This window comes from Lolium perenne, chromosome 7 (assembly GCF_019359855.2).
Source record: "Lolium perenne isolate Kyuss_39 chromosome 7, Kyuss_2.0, whole genome shotgun sequence".
In the NCBI taxonomy this organism is placed as follows: Eukaryota; Viridiplantae; Streptophyta; class Magnoliopsida; order Poales; family Poaceae; genus Lolium; species Lolium perenne.
In genome coordinates, this window is record NC_067250.2 from 226,908,160 (window position 1) to 226,929,727 (window position 21,568).

General features: G+C 46.0%; 1 protein-coding gene across 1 annotated transcript; it reads right to left on the reverse strand.

The window, feature by feature from the left end:
• Positions 1–8,206: 8,206 nt before the first annotated feature.
• LOC127313801 (uncharacterized) lies at positions 8,207–10,549 on the reverse strand. The gene is made up of 2 exons (XM_051344268.2): positions 9,984–10,549; positions 8,207–9,199 (listed from the first exon to the last, which is right to left on the reverse strand). Exons 1-2 carry the CDS (start codon positions 10,545–10,547, stop codon positions 8,579–8,581), a joined length of 1,185 nt encoding a protein of 394 aa, XP_051200228.1. The 5' UTR covers positions 10,548–10,549; the 3' UTR covers positions 8,207–8,578.
• Between the last annotated feature and the right edge of the window lie 11,019 nt (positions 10,550–21,568).

A 21,568-nucleotide genomic window follows, 5' to 3' on the forward strand; every position in this document is an offset into this window, starting at 1 on the left:
GAAAACGCATAAAAACATTATAAAGTGCGAGCAAAACATGTAAGTATTGTCATAAAACAAGCATGGAACATCAGAAATTATGGATACGTTGGAGACGTATCAGATGGCTGCCACTGCTGCCGGTGGATCGCTGATGTGATCTACGACGCGCGCGGCAAGATGTACCTCCACATCGGTTGGGAGAAGTTCGCGCGCTACCACCACCTCGAAGTTGGCTTCGTGCTCGTGTTCTTATACTTCGGGGACGAGGACATGAGCATCAAGTTGTTCGACGAGACGCGTTGCCGCTGGAACTACCACGTCGACAGCGTCGAGGAGGACGACGACTGAAGAGTGTTGTTTCTTCGCAGCGAAAAAATGCACGAAGGTTTCTGGATGTTCTTCCAACCAACAGGGGCACCCTCACTAACTGGATTTTCCAGTTTGGGTGACTGGGTGTGCCCTCGAGTGTTCTTTCTTGGCAGCGAACACACAGAACCTTCGATGCCCGGCCTAGTTAGGTTTAGTTTTTTTGCAATCTTTTATATTTGTGTCAAACATGGTTCAAACTATGTATTAGTTTGTGGAAAACCATGTTCCAAACTATATCTTCATGTAAACCACGTTCCAAATTATGTATTAGTTTGTGAAATATTTCTTCTCTTTATTGAAATAAAATGTAAAAACGTAAAAAAAAAACCCAAACACAGGCACGAACGAAACACGTCCTCCAAACACTCAATCTGGCGCCGTTTGGGGATGGTTTGGGGGACGCGACTGGAGATGCTCTAACATGGCTCTGGATCCATTTTAGATTTGATCTTTTTATTCTCTGTTTTGTCTCGTTTTCCGTGGTTCTGTTGTTTGTTGGGCCGGTTTAGACTGTAGGCCTTGTTTGTATTTTGTTACTTTTTGCATTGGGTCGCTGGAATCAATTTTTTTTTTTGCAAGGAATGGGCTGGTTTAGAGGGAGTTTGTTTTTGTTGACGTCATATTTTTGTTGGCTTTATCATTTTGACAGGATTTTTTGGATATAGAGTTTGAGAAAAAATCGGATTCTAACTACTTACACAGATATGTGTAATTGCACAAATGTTTGTGGAATGATAAAAAAACTGGATATGGAGTTTGCTGAACTTATGGGTTTATAATTACAGTAGAGGTGTGATTGCACATATGTGTGCAATTGCACATGGATGGTTAATTGGCAGCACGCCAGCACACTAGAGCTTCTCTCTATACTACTAGATCTCCTGCAGGGCCGTTGCAAAGCGTGACAAGACAAACTGTAATCGCGTGTAATCATTGTTGGGAATGCTTTTTATCGATCGGCACTCGAATTAACACGATTCGAAGCAGAAGGGAGCAGAGAGACGACGGTAGCTAGCTACACGTAGGGAGACAGAAGGGCTGTGTTGACTGCACCGACTTGACGAGTCGCCGGCCGGCCGGCCGGCCATAGACACGTCGAGTCGCCGGTCAGATCAGCAATAAGAGAGATCGGGGTCCGGTCTCGATCAGCTAGCATCTGCCATCTGGTGGTAGTACCCGAGTCTCTACTCGGTCCGTGTACGGTGTACCCCCTCCATCTAGCTTGCGCTCGCCTGCCCTGTACTGTAACGTGCCCCATTGTGTGTGTTTTGCTGACCATGAATTGGCAGCTGCTCATGATTTCAGTGTCGATATCGATCGGTTTATTACTCCCGTTTGTCAATCTAGATGTTCTATGGAACCATATAATTAACCTGTTAACACCAGGCTCCAACTGCTTTTGTGGTGTCGGGCTATCGGAGTAAGAGCATCTCACCGAAGAGCCCCAAATAGTAGCCGGCAGCGATTTGAGTTTCAGTGAGATAAATTGCTCACATCACCGGTCTCAATAGAAATTCATGTCATCCTAAGATCAATATAAACAGCGGCAAAGCTTAAAGGAACCCTAAAAGTAGAGAGGCTATCAGCCACACCGATAGCTACCGGCAACAAACTCCACTTTGGAAAATTCCTGATGGCCCACGAGTCAACCTCTATCCCTCTCCACCTACCCCTCTCTCTTCTTTTTAGTTCTCCACCTACCATCGAAACACTCTCTCTACTCTTTCATTGGCTGTCGGCGCATGTTATCTGGATTAACCGGTGTGGACAGTTTAATATTTTTAGCCGGCGTTTGCTACCGGTGACCCTAGTATGTAGCCGGCATGTGTGATATCAGCTAGTATTTAGGATCACTGGTGGAGATGCTCTAATAAAAATATTAAGACATTTGAAAAGGAACAGTTCTAGCTTTGCACGTAACGCTAGATGATAACTTCAGGGTTTTTGTCATCAGGGTTCCTTCGTCACAGCAACTGTACCCCCTGGTCACACACACACACCTCAGGAAATCAATGGCATTGCTGGATTCGGCGGCCGAGTGGCAACCGTCCAAGTATCCAACAGTTGAACATTGCAACCTTTGGACACTTCCCATGTTGAGACCTGGCATGTGTATGGGCAAGATCCAGGCAAAAGGGTTCGTCTGGATGGGGTTTGTGCTGGCCCGAGTTTTGTATGCTGCGACTTTTTTTTTTTTTTTTGAGGAGCTTGTATGCTGCGACTTTGGCTTGGTCAGTTTTAGAATGGGTAGACAAAGTTGCTCTTTACGATATTATAAGTGCTCATATGTATTTTCCCCCCTCTCTGTATGTAAAAGGAGTTAAAGAAGTAGAGTCAGCTAAAGTCATCAATAAAATTAACCCATACGATATTACAAGTCTTTATCAGAAAAATGCCAAGGCTATATAAGTCAAGTATTGTTGAATTTCAGTTTTCACCCGGTTTTCCACAAATTAATTGGGAAACTTTCTTGCTTAAATAATAGATGAGAAAAATATAGTGCCTCCATTTCAAAAAAAAATTGCTAAATTTCATATGAAATAAAAAAAAGTATTTGAAAGTTTCGGAAACATGCCACAAAGACATGAATGGAAAAAAATTACGCCAAATTATCTTCGCTCGGCATTGCCGCTCGAGGTGTTGACTCGAAACTGATCTTCGGATAAATGAAAATCCCAAGCTCAGCCTTGTTGCATTTTTGAGGGCTTCTGCCTAGGAGAAATGTATTTTCCATTCTTCGGTCATATGTTATAACCCTGGTGGTACATTTATAGAGATATGTCGCGAGGCTAGTCTTTCTGGTATGGTTTCAGTTTTTCTTTATTTTTTTCTGCAAGCCACGATTCGGCTAGGATATGTTCTTGGTTTTGGTTGGAGTTGTTGAATAATGAATAATATATGGTTGTATGCAACAATTGATGTGAAGGCTGGAGATCATCCCCTTTTATGGAAATGAAAAAAAAAGTGTTACCCACAAGCGAATTTTGTAAGAAATAAAAAACTTCTATCTCTGATACAAATTAGTTTTCGCATGTCAAATGAAACTATGAATATTAATTTGGATCGTAAGGAGTATTTTTTTCTTATATATGTACATAGAAAAAATAATTCTATTCTAAGTGAAAAATAAGAGTAAACGGGCAAGTATAACCAAGTGGCTGTAACAAGTTAAGTATGAACTACAACCATTGGAGCAATGAATATGAAGTTGCATTGCATATATTTCTGACCATTTACATAAAAACATGTCATCGTAACTCAAGTTTATTTTTGCGGTCTCAATCATGTTATTTGTGAAATAAAATAAGATATAGTCTTCTTGGTTCACCTTTCCAAAAAAAAGGAAGGTAATGTATTATACGAAACATATGATATTAATTTGCCAAAACGTATGACCTAGCTAGTCATGCGAGAAGTGTCAAATTTTAATTGACAGTTTACGGATATAGGCAAGATAGGTGCCAGTTAAATCTTCCAGCACGTGAAAAATCAAAATTGTTAAATGCATTTGACACATGGAATCATCATAGGTTGTCGATCTCCCAGGAGATCTGATGTTGATGTTTCATGGTCTGGCGCTTTGCAGAGTTTGTGATTGCATAAAAATGTGCTAAACTCCAGTGACGCAACGGCCTACACACTTGCTGTCGCTGGGCATCTGCACGCCTAGCACACAGGTAACAGGTTGCATCGAGATCGATATCGCTGGCGAGATCACGGGGCAGTGCAGTTAAGCTCCCCGTTCTTTTACATCCACACAGACCACGGGGGCAGGCGTAGGCTACGTAAGATTGCGACACCCTAATTGCACCCAGGCATCATTGCTATGCCCTGCGCCAGTACTGGCCGCCAGCATGCGTATTCTTTTTTACTGAACGGAATAACATGGGACCGTTTTTGTCCCTTCTCGTGTAACGCGAATGAATGGGACCAGCAAAAAAAAATGTTACAGTATTTTCTTATCCAGAAAATATAGGGTACTTTTGGAGATTTCTAGTAGACGAAATTCCAGAAATAAATTTAAAATCGAGAAGGAAATAACAAATGACAAAGAAATCCCAATTTTACGTGGTACCTATCGAATGCACATCTGCAATTTGCATGCAAGGTCAAAAGCCTAGAGGGTCCCAGTCGGACCAAAGCCTTTGTGTCATGGATATTTCTAGTAGACTGAAAATCTCAATTCGCTAGTTTTCACAAAAATATATTTGAATATATATACTACATCAGGCTTCCTCCGGTGTTGGGGCTGGGTATGCCTTTCCCTCCTATCGGTGTGTCTCCGGTGGCCGTTGGCGCCATGGCTAAGATGGTATGATCCTGTGAGCCCAGATCGAGGACGGTGCCTCTAGCTCTAGGTTTGTCAAGACCTGTTGGGCTGACATGTTCGGAGCAGGCTTGGTCGATGAAGAGTCTATTAGGGTTGTCGTTCCGATGTGCATGCTTCTAGATGGAGGTCTCGTGTGGAAGATCGAGGTAAAAAACTTGTTTTTGGCGAATGGTTGTAGCGTTTTGAAGGCATCATCGAGGCGAATCCCTCACCTATGGAAAAAAATCCTAGATTAGTGCATCAGATTATGGCGGCGCTCGTATGTCGCCCCTCCGTTGGAAACATCATCCTGGAGTTGCGCATCAGTTGGTGGATCCGGTGCATGGACTCGGTGGTGCATGCACGGTTCCCCCTGATGGCTAGCAAAGCCACGATGGTTACGAGTGATAGTTTGGTTGTGACAAGACCTTGTTAGTATGCTTCTTGTTTTGTTGTGTTCTGCTCTCGTCTTCCTATTGAACTTCCCCTTATACGAACTCAAATCTGATGGCGTCTCTCGAGCAGCAATGATGACCTACGTGAGGCTACTAGTCATGAAAATCTTCATCGCGGCACTGATCATAACGCCCCTTTTCTCCTCGGATCTCTCTTCGGGACCAAACCGACCATGGGTCGTGCCGTCCTGCGTAGGCTTCACGCGGCCGCTATAGTGAGATCTTCTCAAGTGGTCGTTTCTTTGGTGAAATCGGCATCTCTGGCTCATGGAAGAGTGATAATGATGACGCTGGTGAACAAACTCGACGAGTCTCACTCCAACAGAAAAACGGTATAGATCAATGTCATTCTCTAGAACGGTGTGTTACACATTGCACACTCAGCACCGGTAATCACACTATTTCCTCCGCGAGATTCACAATCGAGGCGGCTTCGACCGACTCACCGACGCTCCGGGAGCACGAGGCGGCGCTGTGCATGCATGCAGCTGGCGGCCATGGAATTGACATGTTCCGGCGAGGTGAAGTCGGACTGATGGAGCTGATCGATCGAGCGGCTCTGTATTAAACCTGTATCCGCCGTCACATACCGGCCGTCAATCCATCCATCATGCCCTGGGATCCAGCAGGAGACGTCCACATCTCGTCGGGCCATCCATCACATAAAATATTGCCACTACTCGTCTTAGCACTGGCACATTGCAGCAGGGAGAGAGGGGTATGGGCAGTGTGGGGAAGTGACGGTTGGAACGGACGGATGGATGGGCCGGGTGGACTTTTTACTCATCGGGGTACGGAACACTCATATTTCTTCTCCATTACATGTACACACGGGTCTCCATAATCTACATGGCGTTGCCACTTGGCCAGTTGCAAGGATATCATCATCTACTTAGGTACTACTGTCTTCATCGGCGCTGTTCAAGTTCAGTAATACGCGCAGCAGCTTAATTAGGTTTCCATGGTTACATGTTTTGTCTGCATTCATGCTTGTGGTGTATCGGGATTATTTCTACTGTCCACCTTGGGGTAGAAAGCAATCCACCTTGGAGTAATTTGGACAATGAAAGGAAAAGCTATTATGGTGAAACAAATGTGATATATCATCTGTACATTGGTACTCCCACGTAGTTTCTGGAAAAGTATGACCATATGATCATCAAAATATAAATAATATGCCACAAAAGTTATATCATTGAAAACAACTATGCAACCTAAATCCGATGATATCTTATTCGTGACATATAGTTCATATTTTTTGGCCAAATTTATGATCAACCTTTTGTTGGTATTGGTAATTCTCAATCGATCCCTAAATCACAGAATTGCATTGTGATTCGTGCTAGCATGAGTTGCAACTATGCTTGCAACTGAGATTTATCTAGTTGTGCATGAGGTTGCAACTAAGAAAAAACGCCAGAGGTCGAGTGCTCTCCTCCCCGCGAAATTTCCTCTTTACCAATTTTTACTCTCGTTTTGCTATGAAAAAGGTGACGGAACTGTGATTTGCAGACCGTGACATGTTGCTATTCAACGAATGATCTTACCGCGCTGCTTCATAACCCGTGGTGCTAGTTTACTGTACACATATCTTTGTTTCGTGCTTGAATATTTCAAATTTCGATTTTGTTTGAATAAACTCGAACGGAAAAATCCTAAGATTTTACTCTAACCGGATTTTTTTCACCAAGAAAAAATTGCACTAAATAGCTTAATTTCACCCGGCTGGGAATTAGTCACATGATTAAACCGGTACGGAGGTATTAGTACACACCCATATGGTGACTAATCAAAAAAAATTGATGCTCAAATGTGAGAACACGGTTAGACCAAACATCTATATTTTCAATTATCTTTCTATGATATCGTAGTCGATGCTTTTCGCCATTCGGTCAACATACTTCATAATCCACGAACAACAACTTTTCCCTCCAAACTATGTTTGATTTCCTCCAAATTGTGTTCTCTAGCACCGTTGTGGTTTTAGTACTTTCTAAGCTTGGAGAGGCGGTCGGAGATGGGAAGTGGATCAATGTGTGATTTGTGAACGTAGTGCGATATGGGATCTCTAGTATTGAAGAGGCCTATTGGCGAGGAGCATCCAAGGAGCCAAGGAAAAGAGAGCTAGTGTAAGGAGGCGGCCTTTTTGGATCACGGGATTGAGAAACGGACATATAGATAAACACAAAAAAAATGACATGAATGGAATTGCAAAAAAAATGGAGGGATGGTGTTTTTGATAGGAAATACACAGGAAAAGTGCATCGATTGTATCCGACGCAAATGCAATTTAAGACAAATAGTGGAATTCCTGTAGAGTTGGTGTATGGATGCAACCCTTGATAATCTTGGTGGTGCCATTCATTTGGTCAAAAGGATTTTCATACAAAATGTCTATGAATTGGAATTAGTGCAGTGAAATATATACTATGAAAGATTCTTCAGCTAGTAAGGGCGTGAAAGTTTCGGGTTTTAGCGACGACGTAGAAGATGGCAGACACATCAAGCACATACCTAGGACTTTAGGAGGCGGTGACCCAAATAATAAGGCACAACTATATGCATAGCCAACGTCGATTAGCGCCCTGTGCTGCAAGAATATATGCACTATCTACAAACAAGAGTGTATGCGTACATACGATTGCTAAGTTGTAATCATGTACTATTAATGCGGTACTTATTTGTGTGCCCAACTACAATTTTTCTTTTAATTTATTTCAGATATGAAAAATATGAATTTTGAGCTCCAGTGTGTACAAATATGCTTCATATTTAATGTGGTGATGTGGGCTTTCTTTACTAATTTACTCACTATTTTATGTCTGCCAAGTCTTTCTGCTCTAAACAAAATCCACTACCATCAGGAAGCTTAAATATGTTGGTGCAATTTTATCCATGTAAATTTAGTACTCCATCAATTTTCAGTAGATCATAGTACATCTTCTAAAACGCAATCAATTTCTGAAGTGAGCATAAATTGACAATGCCATCTATCCATGACAACCAGCTAGCACTAAGGAACAACATTACTTTTTCAAGCGGAAAACAGTGGGCAAGGGTATGCGAAGTATGCATGCCAAATGAACCAGAATGATACAAATACAATACATTGATTTCAACAAATTAAGGTTCTGATACACTAGCACTGGTACACATGATCGATCTACTGATACACAATACGAACTGACAGCATTACAGAAACTAGGCATAGTCTGATCCAGTGATACACCATACGACAAGCTAATAATTAACCCACAAATTACTACGGAGCTTAGCTACCAGTTCAGTACTTCGCTAGTGAAGTCTTCTGTGCTACCAGATAATCGGAGAGCAATAGATAATCGACACTTGCTACAGCATAATGATCGATACTGCTACTTAACTAACGACACATGCATAGTGATAACTGATAATGGCATGATGCATGATTAGCAAACGATGACTGTCATGCATGCGTACTGATCTAGAAGTTCCAGCCGGAGCCATCAAGCTGGCCTGGCCCCACGGCCATCTGGGCCGGCGCGCGGCCGACGGCGCCCTCCAGCTTCATCTCGTAGCCGGAGGACGGCCAGTACTGGAAGGCCCCTCCTCCCATGCCGAGCGGGGACACTCCGGACTGCAGGCCGCCAGAGAAGAAGGTCGGCAGCTGGAAGTTGTTGTTGTCCGGCGCCGTGCGGGCGCCCTGGAAGAAGGCCAGCGGCGGCTCGAAGGCGAGCGGAGCCGGGTCGTACTGCCCGATGCCGAGGAGGGTGGCATCCGTCTGGGCGTGGTTGGAGAAGCAGGGCACGAGCTCACGGCAGTTGGCCGCCGCGCTGTTGCTGTTGTTGTTGGCGTGGGCGCCGTAGGAGCTGCTCTCGCCGTCGGCGGCAGCGGCGTGCGCCACGGCGAACAGCGAGCTGGTATCCTGGAGCTGGTTGCGCGGCGCGGACGAGGCGGAGGTGCCGCCACCGCAGCCCATGGAGACGGAGGTGGAGTCGGAGAAGCAGGAGGTGTCGCCGGCGCCGCTGCTCAGGCCGTAGCGGGACTTGCGTGGCGGGGGCACCGTGCCCGGCTTCACGAAGATCTTCGCGATCACCCACTCGTCCTGGATACATCAACATAGATTGTGTGAGCTGTTTGATGCTACTAGGTGCCATTAGTTTGTCATCACCATGTTGTTAGGCAGTTCTTTTGAGAAATCCATTTGTCTATTTACTCGTGAGAAAGAAAAAAGAACTTTCTCAACTCATTTGCCTAAAGATCGAACTTCGTAGGTTTTTACATGACACAATCAGCTCACACTCGAGGAAAAACGTGATAACATACACTAGCTAGGCTTTGTCAGTTCTCACAGTAAATTGTAAGAAAGAGAGCACTATTTGATCCATGGAATGGATCTTCACAGTATCATATCCGTAAAAACGCAGTAAAAAAGCCTCAAATAAGGCATGCATTTACGCATCCGGAGGAATATAGTAGCTTGTGCATGCGCATGCAGGATGCAGTCGCAACAGGCATCGAAAAGATTCGTATCCCGCTGCAGCCAATCTTTCCCTGCACTTAAACCCCCAGCTTACCATATCCACGCATGTAATCTGCACTGCAGGAGGCACACGTACGCAGACTGCTGCTCTACTCTACTGGTAGCCATGACTTCACACTAGAAGAAGTATATACTCATTGCAATCTGCCCTAAAACCTCCCCGTGACTTACCCCATTGCATCATCGCCAGTAGTACTTCCACAGGTAAAAAGTAGTAAGAACTAGTCGGCATTGGTAAGGAAATCCAATATACTGCTACCAAATCAGTAAAAAAAAGAAGCAAGGCGAGCTAAAATGCAGGGCGAAGCTGAAGGAAGTAGAAGGGAAGTGGTAAGAACTGAGTTACCCTGGTGGTGTTGTTGGAGAAGAACTGGTAGGCGAAGGTGCCCTCGAGGCGGAACTCGTGCATGACCCACTGGGTCTTCTGCCCCTTGGGCGCGCGGCCCCGGTAGAAGACGAGCGTCTTCTTCATCCCGACGAGGGCGCCGCTGCGGGTGCTCCGGATCTCGCGGTCCTTGCCCGTGGCCTTCCAGTAGCCGGCCCCCGTGGCGCGGTTGGTGCGCAGGCCCGTCGGGTACTTGCGGTCGCGGAGGCTGTAGAAGTACCACTCCTTCTCCGCCGTGGCCCGGCACGCCTTGTCCTGCAGCTCCCACGGCTCGCACTTGTTGAGGTCGATCTCCGCGATGGCGCGCGCGCCGGAGAAGCCGTGGTCCAGCACCTTGCGGAGGAGGTAGTAGCTGATGAGCTCCTCGTCCGTCGGGTGGAACCGGAACCCCGGCGGCAGCTCGCCGGATCCGGCTCCTCCTCCGCCGCCGCCGTCCAGCAGCATGCCCAGCGAGCCGTACCGCTCCATCCCGCCGCCGGCCGCGCCCTCCCTCGGTCGCGCTGATCTGCAGACAAACGTGTGCATACATACACCATTAATGCCGGAAGCTACACAAAGAACGAACTGATCTGAGAACTGGAGGATGGAGCCGCACGCGCAAGAGCCAAAGGAATGGAATGGAAGGATCAGTACTGGGATGAGTGTTACCTGTGGTGGTGAGGGATGTGATCGGAGCGCAAGTGGTGGAGTGGGCTCTGGGCTGTCTCGGCGATGGAAGAGCGGAGGGGCTTGTTTTATACTGCCGGTGGCCGCGTGGTTGGGGGAGGTGGGTGAGGCGGAGTAAATGGGGGATTCGACGAATCGGGGAGGGTGTCAGTGGCAGAGGCCGCCTGCGGAGGCGGGCCCCGGCGGGGCGCCGGTTGCTTCTTTGCGGGAGAAGCGCTGGTGGCGGAGCACTGTGGGAGAGATGGAGGTGAAGCTGAGATCAGATGAGACGACGAGGTGAGATGAGATGATCAGGGACAGGGAGATGCAGTTGCGAGCTCCATCGATTGCTTCCTGCGCTCCATCATATGCTCATGCGTCTCCCTCGGTCTCTCGGAGCTCGGCAGGCGCCTGATCTGCTTGTGCGCCGTGCTCCAAATTGGCACGAGGTGCCTAGATAGGGGAACGGATTCTCTGCGGTACACCTGCACCCTAAAATGCTAAACCCTAGTAAAACACTGAATTCTTTTTATTTGAACATTTACTATATATATATATATATAAGGATAGCATGTCGCTTCATTAAAAACCTTCTATTCCCGTTCGGTACATTGAAAGAAAAAAAGTGCGTCTGAAACCTGCTGCTCGACATCACAATAAAGTTACATCGTTCACGAGCTTGCTAAGAATGAACCTAGCGACACTTAGGACATTCCAGCGGGACAGCCCATCTGAGCCACGAAATGTATCTATTTTGGACCATTTTGGGTCGGCCTGTCAACAGAAAAAGGAACATGTCCATTCGTGGTATGTTTGGCTCGAGGGTGCACCTAACGGCATCACACAATTTTTCAATTAATATTGTTAATATTAAACATAATTTGACATACGGGGCGAAAACGGAAAAAGGACATAAATTATACTAAAACCCTAGAACTAGGGTTTGCGTTGGCATCGTCATCACCATCGATCTTGATGAAGATCGGCGGCGACCATGGCTGGTAACGTAGGTGCCAGAGGCTAGTTCGTTGCATGTTGCGGCTGCATCGCAGTAGGTGCGTTGGAGCAGGAGCATGCGTAGGTGCAAGAGTCATCGGAGACATGGTAGGCCTCCCCAGCGCCAGCACGGAGTCCCACGGGGCCACAATGAGGATGTCCCATTTAGCCAAGTCCTCGTGCTCGGACTAGGCTATGGCGAGCCTGAGGGCTCTGTAGTCGTCCTGTTCGGGAGGCTACAGGAGCTCCTCCTTGACAGCTCTCACTCGTACGTGATGAACACGAGGTAGATGGTTGTGTCGTCGCGGGGATCCTTGCAAGGAACGTCGTCAACGCCCACAAGCGGCTCCTCGTCCACTCCGCCTTCATCCTTCTCACACTCGACATCGCCGCGAGTCGTATTCCCGCTCGGAAAATGTGCACCACTCCCTCGAGTTTGGGACATAGGCTGGGGCGCTGATATATGTAAAATTGTATCCATGAACTTTTGTATATCTAATATGATACTCTATGATATATAATGTGTGGAAAGTGGTAAGCATATGCACCTGGGGCCGAATTGAATTTACCTGATGTGTGAGGTTTTCCTAGTTGTTTTCTATTAATTTTTGGGGATTTGCAACAAAGTCTCCTAGCCAATCGAAGTTCGGAAACTTTTTCAAAGTTAGGTTCTTTCGAGAAAACTGTAACTTGAGGGGGTCTGGCAATTTTTGTATAGGAACCGATGATGCCGGTTCACCCACCGAAAAGTTCAAGCGATCCAAACGTGTTTTGGTTTGTGCCGAAAGGCTGAATAGAACATTGTTTCGCGCGGGTAGGAATTTTCTGGAGAGGAAACCAGCGGGGCAGCCAGGTTTCGGCCCAGTCTGTGAAACGGGCATGTGTTTCAATGGGCCAATTCATGCACCAGACCAAATCATCAAGGGAATCGGCTCTTCCAGTTTTACCGCTGGTTTGGATCACAAGAGTTTCCCAAATGGCTAGTTTTGCTCTTTGGACTATAAATAGCTCTTCTTCATCCTTGAGGAGGTAAGATCGACCATTTTATTTGCTCTCTCTCTCTCATACTTCATTTTTTAACCTCAAAAGTTTTCTTCCTCTCCATCCCTCCTATGGTTCTCGCATCTTCTTGAGGGATTTTTAATAGGACATCTAGACCTATAATCTCCACCAATAATTTCCTCATCTAAGTGAGGGGAACTTGGGATCTAGATCTTCAGTCATTTGTTGATTTTTCCCCTTGTTCTTCATCTTTAGTTCCTCCATACCATTTGTTGCTTTGGTTGGATTTGAGGGTGGAGGATTTTACCACCTTTGGTGTTCTTGTGTTTGCATCCTTTCATAACTGTTGATCTCTCCATTACGATTAGTTTGAGTGAGGGGTCGTGATCTTGTTACTCTTGGAGGGTTCCTCCTAGTTTGCTTAGCGGTTGGTGCTCATGTGACCTCTTCGTGGACGATTCTGAAGAGGCCCGGGCTTCTCCTTCGTGAAGGTTGTGGAGCTTGCCATCTCGGGAGTGGAGGACAAACTAGCCATAAGGGAAAGGCCTTTGTCCTTCATGGAATTGGCTAGGAGAAGAAGGTGAGCCTTCGTGGCATTAGGAGACCTTTGTGGTAGCCCGCATCTCTCCAACGTGACTTAACTCACTTAGTCTGACGGAACACGGGATTTGATCTTCGTCTCCACGTGCCTCAAGTATCTCTATACCCGAGTTTACTTTTCTTGTGATAGCCATCGTCCTTGAAGTATTTATGTCTTGGTATCACTTGTGTTACATATATCTTGTGACTATCTTGCTTAGCTTGAGTTGTTGTTGCAATTAGTTGAGCCTAACATATTTAGGTTTTGTTATTGTAAAATAAATTTAGTTTAATTATGCATTCTTACAAGCCAAATATGTAATCATTTTTAAACGTCTATTCACCCCCCCCCCCCCTCTACGCGAAATCTCGTCCTTTCAGTTGCATCATCTCTACGATGTCATGCCCATATAAATGCTTATCAAAGACACAATATTACTTGCTATCACTTGTTTCTTTGTTATTAAGTGCCATATTCACTCCACTGTGATTAAAAGAGAGAGATCAAGTGAACCCATGAACCCCGATCCATTTTAAACCAAAAGATACATTTTATATATAATTTACTTACAATCTTAAACCTATAGACCGGAAACTTTTGTAACATCCTAGGTTTTCATACGATCAGGTGGTAGAAATAGAAAGGGATCTGCATTGAATCGCAAAACAGTGGAAATTTTCACGCTCAATTGCATAAAACCTAAGGAGGATCGAGGTTTATCTCTCATTACCATTCGCGTTTAGGTTGCGAGAGTGGGCCAAAGAAAGACCGTGGGACAAAGAAGCACGCAAGGGGGGGGGGGGGCACGAGGGCCAAAAGAGACCAGGTGGCGCGCGCCCCTGGATGGACACGCCACCTGGGCTTGTTTTGCCCTCGAGCATCGTCTCGGACCCCTTTATATAGACGCCTCTATTTCGCCCAAAAACCTAACATATTTTCCCGATATTTTTTGAGGCAGCATCGGAGGCGAAAGTCCTCTCATACTCTGGGAGAGGGCATATTCTGTTGCACCGGTGCCTTCGGTGAAGGGGAAATAGGCGCCATCGTCATCACCACTCCCCCTTGACGTAGGGGGAGGCATCTCCATCAACACCATCATCAACACCATCATCACCACCATCACCATCTACGAGATCGACTTCATCCCCTCATAGTTTGTGTTTGATTGAACCTCGGCAGGCGTTCGATCTGGCAGCGCATCTCTGAAAGGATCGTATGCCGCACCTAGAGGGGGGGTGAATAGGTGCTAACCAATTTTTAGTTCTTTTTCAATTTAGGCTTGACACAAAGGTAAATTCTCTAGATATGCAACTAAGTGAATTTACCTATATGACAAGGCAAACAACTAAGCAAGATATAGCTAAGCAATACAAGAGATAGAATAGGATAGAGGTAACCGAGAGTGGAGCACGCGATGACACGGAGATGATTCCCGTAGTTCCCTTCCTTTGCAAGAAGGTACGTCTACGTTTGGAGGAGTGTGGTTGCTATGAAAGCCAAACCAACAGCCACGAAGGCTTCACTCAGATCTCCGGTGAGCAACGCGACGAAGGCCTAGCCCACTTCCACTAAGGGATTTCCTCGAGGCGGAAACCGGGCCTTTACAAGGTTCTTCGGGCACACATCCACAACTGAATTGGAGGCTCCCAAATCTGTAACAATACAACAATCAACAACAACACATCAACACAAATCAACTAAGGAACCAAATAGGAACACTAGCATGAGATCCCTCAAACAAGAGAGGGGGAAATGAAAAACGCTTCGATGAGGATGTAGATCGGTGTCTTCTCCTTCGAATCTCCAAAGATCAAGAGCTTTGGTTGGGGGAGGAAGGAGATCTTGCAAATCTTGTGTTTCTTGAGGTGGCTCTAATGGAGGTGAGGCTTGGCAGATTTCTTGTGCAATGATTGAGCAAGCATCCAAGGTAGAAGAAGGGGGTATTTATACCCCCCCAGAAATCGAGCCGTTGCAGCTTCCGGGGGGCCGGATATTCCGGCCTAAGTAAGGGCCAGATAATCCGCCCCCCCCCCCCCCCCCCGGATAATCCGGCCTCAGGGACAAAACCAGGACAATGTCCGGCCAAATGTCCGGCCCCATACCAGACTTGTTTTTCTTCAGGTCCTTAGCCAAAATCGAGGGGGCCGGATATTTCCGAAATGTCAGGCCCGGATATTCCGGCCTTGGGACAAAACCGGGACAATATCCGGGCAAATGTCCGGCCCCTATCCAGACTTGTTTTTCTTCAAATCCTTAGCCGAAAACTGGGGGCCGGATATTTCCAAAATATCCGGCCCGGATTATCCGGCCTGATGAACTTTTTGCTGCTTCTTTTTGACAGTACTGACCACATCCAACACACATAAAAATGTATCTATATAATCCCTGTACCACTTAAACAAACATTAGTGTATCACATACATTGACATCAAACACACAAAACATAATGTGAGAGATGTTCTTTCAATCTCCCCCTTTTTGGTGTTTGATGACAATATACGGATTTGCAAGAGAATCACTATAGAGACAAGCATGAAGGCAAAACATAGAGGCACTCCCCCTACATGTGTGCATATAAGTAATTTGCATTTGAATACAAATACACAACACATAGGAGCGAGGTGCCTCAACACAAGAGGTATCCAACATGAGCTCTAACAAGAGACATAGACAAATATGAAGTTGAGATAGGATGCGAGAAATCATACCCATGTGTAGATATATAATACGGAGATATAGCATCACACATAATATAATAGCCTTGATCTCAACAAATAGAAATCCGAAAACCATAACAATGTCTCACACCACATAGCACATAGTTTTAAACTGAACACAAGCAAACCAAATAGTTCAAATAAGAGGGAACACAAGCAATAGAAGAATGATAAACGCATATGCTTGTGCCCAAACCATGCAAATCCCCGAGAGTCCTAATAGAACACTTCTCCCCCTTTGGCATCGAGACGCCAAAAAGGGGACAAGCGCGATGCTACACGTCCCATGGGAATCACTCGGAGGCATCTTCATCATCGGACTGGTATGCCGCTTCCTCATCTTCATCTTCAGTGTCAGGGGCATCCGGAGAGCGGCGAGTGAGGTTGGACCTTTGAAGGCAATCATCAAGATCACTCCACGGAACCTGTGCAGAATGCCATCCACTGTAACCTGGGTGAGCTGGAGGCTGAGGCGGGGGTCCTTGCTCACCACTGAGCTTGTGCAGAATAACCGCCTGAGTATGCTTAATCTCAGAACGCTCTCGGCTGGCCGCATAGTTCTCCTTATGGATCTCAATGTTCATGCAAAGGATGTGACGCTGAAACCAACTAAGCCTGCTCACTTGTTTCCTCATAGCCGGGACGTCAGGATGGCGAGCAGGAGCAAAACCACTAGAACGAGCATCACCCATGAAAGAGTCAGGTGCAGGTACAGCAGAAGAGACTGGCTTAAGCCTGTAAGCCTTCTTGACATTGTGCTTCATCAAAGGGTACCCGCTCAAGTCTTCACCACCCAAAGCCACAGAGTTGTTGATGAGAAGATGGATGTAGGGTGCATAAGGTATGGTGGTCCGGGAGACCATGGCATCATGGATCTCATGGAAGATGAAGTCCATGACATCAAGAGTGTAGTTCCGTTCCTCATCGACATCACGAGCACACCTAAAGCTGAGGTGCATAAGATCCACAAGAGTTCCCCGGAGAGCATCATTATTACCACCACTTGGACAAATGGTGGCCCAAAAGAACCGGAGCAACTGACTGTAGATGGGAAGCAGCCCCTTGGCAGAACCAACTGTTCCCGCTGAGGTATAGAGATGAAGCAGTGCATTCTTATCTGTCTTCTGTGGTCCATGAAGGCGACGACCACCTTCTGCAGGAACTCCAAGAATACCAGCAAATCGGCGCAGAGTGGCACTACAGTGAGTGGAGCCAGTCATCCATTCCATAGTGCGGTCCTCATCTTTCTTGATTGCCAAAGTGGCAAAGAATTGCTTCACCAACTCTGGGCTATAGTCACATTGAATCTTCATGATATCCTTCAAGCCCATCCTGCCAGCTACCCAGATTGCATCTTCAAAGTGATTGTTGACTGCCAGAAGGTCCACATCGATAGCTTGCATGGGTCTCAGATTCTTCATGGGCTCATAGATGTCCTTGTAGATGAACTCCTGCTCCATGCACCAGTATCTCCTGCCCTCTATCTCTTCATCCCTTGGGAGGTATTCATACCAGTTCTTCATGCGGATAGCGGAATAAGAGATAGGGTCCATGGTCTTGTAGTTTTCCCTCACTTCCTTGTTCTTCCGCCTTGAAGCGACGGACTTGCGAGGTGCATTGGGTGCAAACTCGTCACTTGATCGATCATGCCTAGGGCGTCTCCGACCACCCCGAGAAGCACTACCTGTGAGAAGCAAAGGCGGATAGCAAAGAGAAGGTAATGCTCATAAGTCATGTAAGATACAGTAATATACTCTAGAAACATACTATAAGTCGGTACAAATCTAGACATGATAGATTGAAACAAAATTGCAGCGGCGATGAAGCTCCAGGCCGGATAATCCGGTGTCCCCTGGGGGCGGATAATCCGGCCAGGCCGGATAATCCGGTCTGCGCGGGGGCCGGATAATCCGGCCCTGCGAATCTTGCAGTTCTTCCAATCAAAAACTTGTCTAAGACCAGATCGGCCTCATAGCATGCAAGAGGAGTATACTACACATGATTTGGAACAACTAGACACCATCTCCACCAAGAAAATAGCACATACAAATCACAACATCTAGGGTTAGAGATTGTGAATCATACCCACATCCATTGTGGAAACCGCTTGGAGGAGAAGGTAGCTAGGGAGGAGAGGCACCCGATCCACCCAAAAACTCCGAGAGGGAGCGGACGGAGCGTCTCCGGCGAGGAGGAGGAGCTCCGGCGACCTTGAGGGGAGAGAGAGGAGAGAGAGGCGCGTGGGGGGCTGGTTCTGAACCGTTTGCCCCCGCGGCCTCGTCCTCAACCCCTTCAAGACCTTCCCAGGCCGGATAATCCGGCCCTAGTTTAGGGCGGATAATCCGACCGGGCCGGATTTTCCGGGTTGCCCTGGGGCCGGATTATCCGGTTTTCTGGAAATTTCCAGAACACCGGAAATCCTGCATATCTTTAGTTGGTTATTTGCATAAACCCATATATGATGCAATAATGTATCACGTCACATATAAGATGCATATTACCAATAAGATGGGGCAACCTAGATCATCCGACCGAAATTCCTCAAACTCCAAGTTTTTACCAAACATGACAAATGAGCAAGATGGAGGTGGCTTATAGGAGAGAGTAGGCTTAGGTTTAGAAGGTACAGGGAGTTGTCAAACTAGAGTGATTTCCCATAAGAACAGGGAGTTGTCAAATAAAAGGCGATAAGACCCAAATAACTCCAACTCTTCACAAAGAAGAGTGTGGTGGCCTAGGCCACCATATATGAGTGTTGTGGCATGGCACCGCGAAGATATATCTTGGGTCCAAGCCACTACTCATCATTGAAGCTCACATATCAACATATGATATAAAGAGAATGATTTCTTAATGTTGGCATTATGGGGGGAGGGATAGCTCAATAATTTAAACCGCACTCCCCCTATTTCCATGCCCACATCTAAACCAAATAAAGTTTTGAGATGAAGGTGTGTTTGCAAGATGGTCAAGCTATACTCCTTGAATCAATGATATTTAGCTCATTCCTCAAATAAGTGAACCTTGCTTCATCAAGAGGCTTCGTGAATATATCGGCAAGTTGATCTTTGGTAGGAACATAGATAAGCTCAATATCACCACGGGCAACATGATCCCTAATGAAATGATTCTGGATCTCAATATGCTTCGTTCTTGAATGTTGCACCGGATTATAGGCAATATTGATGGCACTTTCATTGTCACATAATAGAGGCACTTTGTCACAAATGACACCGTATTCCTTTAAAGTTTGCCTCATCCATAACAATTGAGTGCATCCACTTGCGGCGGCAACATATTCGGCTTCGGCGGTGGAGAGAGATATACAATTTTGATTCTTAGATGACCAACACACCAAGGACCTACCAAGAAATTGGCAAGCCCCGGAGGTTGATTTCCTATCATCCTTGTCTCCCGCCCAATCCGCATCGGTGTATCCATTGAGAATAAAACTTGAGCCTTTGGGGTACCAAATACCATATCTTGGGGTATCAACCAAATATCGAAAGATTCTTTTGAGAGCTATCATGTGGCTCTCCTTAGGAGAAGCTTGATACCTTGCACACACACCAACACTCAACACTATGTCCGGTCTAGATGCACAAAGGTAAAGCAAGGATCCAATCATGGAGCGATATACCTTTTGATCCACCTCTTTACCATTGGGATCAAGTTCAAGATGACATTTGGTAACCATAGGAGTGGCAACACCTTTCATCTCGGTCATCTTGAACCTCTTGAGCATGTCTTGGAGATATTTTGCTTGGTTGATGAAGGTTCCTCCTCTCAATTGCTTGATCTCAAAACCAAGGAAGAACTTCATCTCTCCCATCATAGACATCTCAAACCTATCGGTCATAAGCTTTGAGAATTCATCATTGAAAGCTTTGTTAGTAGAGCCAAAGATAATATCATCAACATATAATTGGCAAACGAAAAGCTCCCCATTGACCCTCTTAGTAAAAAGAGTGGGATCGATTAGCCCAACATCAAACCCACGGTCTACCAATAATTCTTTAAGGTGCTCATACCAAGCCCTAGGAGCTTGTTTGAGACCATAAAGAGCTTTATCAAGCTTGTAGACATGGTTAGGGAAGTTGAGATCCTCGAACCCCGGGGGTTGCTTAACATAAACCTCTTCATGCAAAGGACCATTAAGAAATGCACTTTTCACATCCATTTGTTGTAACTTAAAGTTATGATGCGATGCATAAGCAAGAAGGATACGGATGGACTCAAGGCAAGCCACGGGAGCATAGGTTTCTCCAAAGTCAATTCCCTCAACTTGAGAGAACCCTTGAGCCACCAATCTTGCCTTGTTCCTCACAACATTTCCAAACTCATCTTGCTTATTCTTGAAAATCCATTTAGTGCCAATAACATTGCGGCACCCCTTTGGCTTCTCTACTAAGGTCCACACTTTGTTGCGCTTGAAGTTGTTGAGTTCTTCGTGCATAGCTTCCAACCAATCCGAATCTTCAAGGGCTTCAAATACTTTCTTGGGTTCCACTAAGGAGATATAAGCATGATGATTGCTAAAGTTAGCCAATTGCCTTCTTGTGGAAACCTTTGCCCTTATATCACCAAGAACCTTATCATGAGTGTGATCACGAAGCTCAAGGTTCCTTTCTCTTCTTGCTAGACGACGGGCCTCGATCTCCTCCTTGGTTCTTCTTGGCCTTGGAGGTATCACTTGATCAACTTGATCTTTTGGGTCCCTGTCTTGACCTTCAACTTGAGCAACTTCAATTTCTTGAGAGCGCTCAACCTCATGTGCTTGATCTTGGACATCATTTGGTGCAGAGCAAATATCCAATGGATACTTGTCGGAGCCATCATGAATTCTTGGTTGATCTTGACCTTGATTTTGTCCTTGATCTTGTCCTTGATCTTGTCCTTGATCTTGCACACAAGAGGGAGAGTTTTGTTCTTGTTCTTGGGTTGGTGCATCATTTGATTCACTTGATGGGGTTTGTTGATGTTGAGAAGATGAGGGCTCCACGGTGGTAGAGCATAGTCCTTCCCGAGACGCCACACCGTGTCCCTCAACGGGGCGGAAAAATCCCACACCCATTCTTACTATGGCATCTTGAGGTATTTCATCACCTGCACAAACATCAACTTTCCCCACTTGGGAGCCATCATTTTCTTCGAACCTCACACTACAAGATTCAATGATAATCCCGGAGGCTATATCAAAGATTCTATAAGTGTGAGACTCGGCACCGTAACCAACAAATATACCCTCCAAAGCTTTAGGAGCAAATTTAGATAAACGAACCCCTTTGATTTTGTAGAAACACTTACACCCGAACACCTTGAAGTATGAGATATTAGGCTTGTTCCCGGTGAGTATTTCATATGGAGTCTTGTTCAAGCCCTTGCGGAGATAGAGCCGGTTAGAGGAGTGACAAGCGGTGGAGATGGCTTCGGCCCAAAAGTTATAGCGGGATTTATACTCCGCCATCATAGACCTTGCTATATCCATAAGAGTCCGGTTCTTCCTCTCCGCAACACCATTTTGTTGAGGGGTGTAAGCAGCGGAATATTGATGTCGAATCCCCTCATCACTAAGAAAATCATTGAGTGTGTAGTTCTTGAACTCA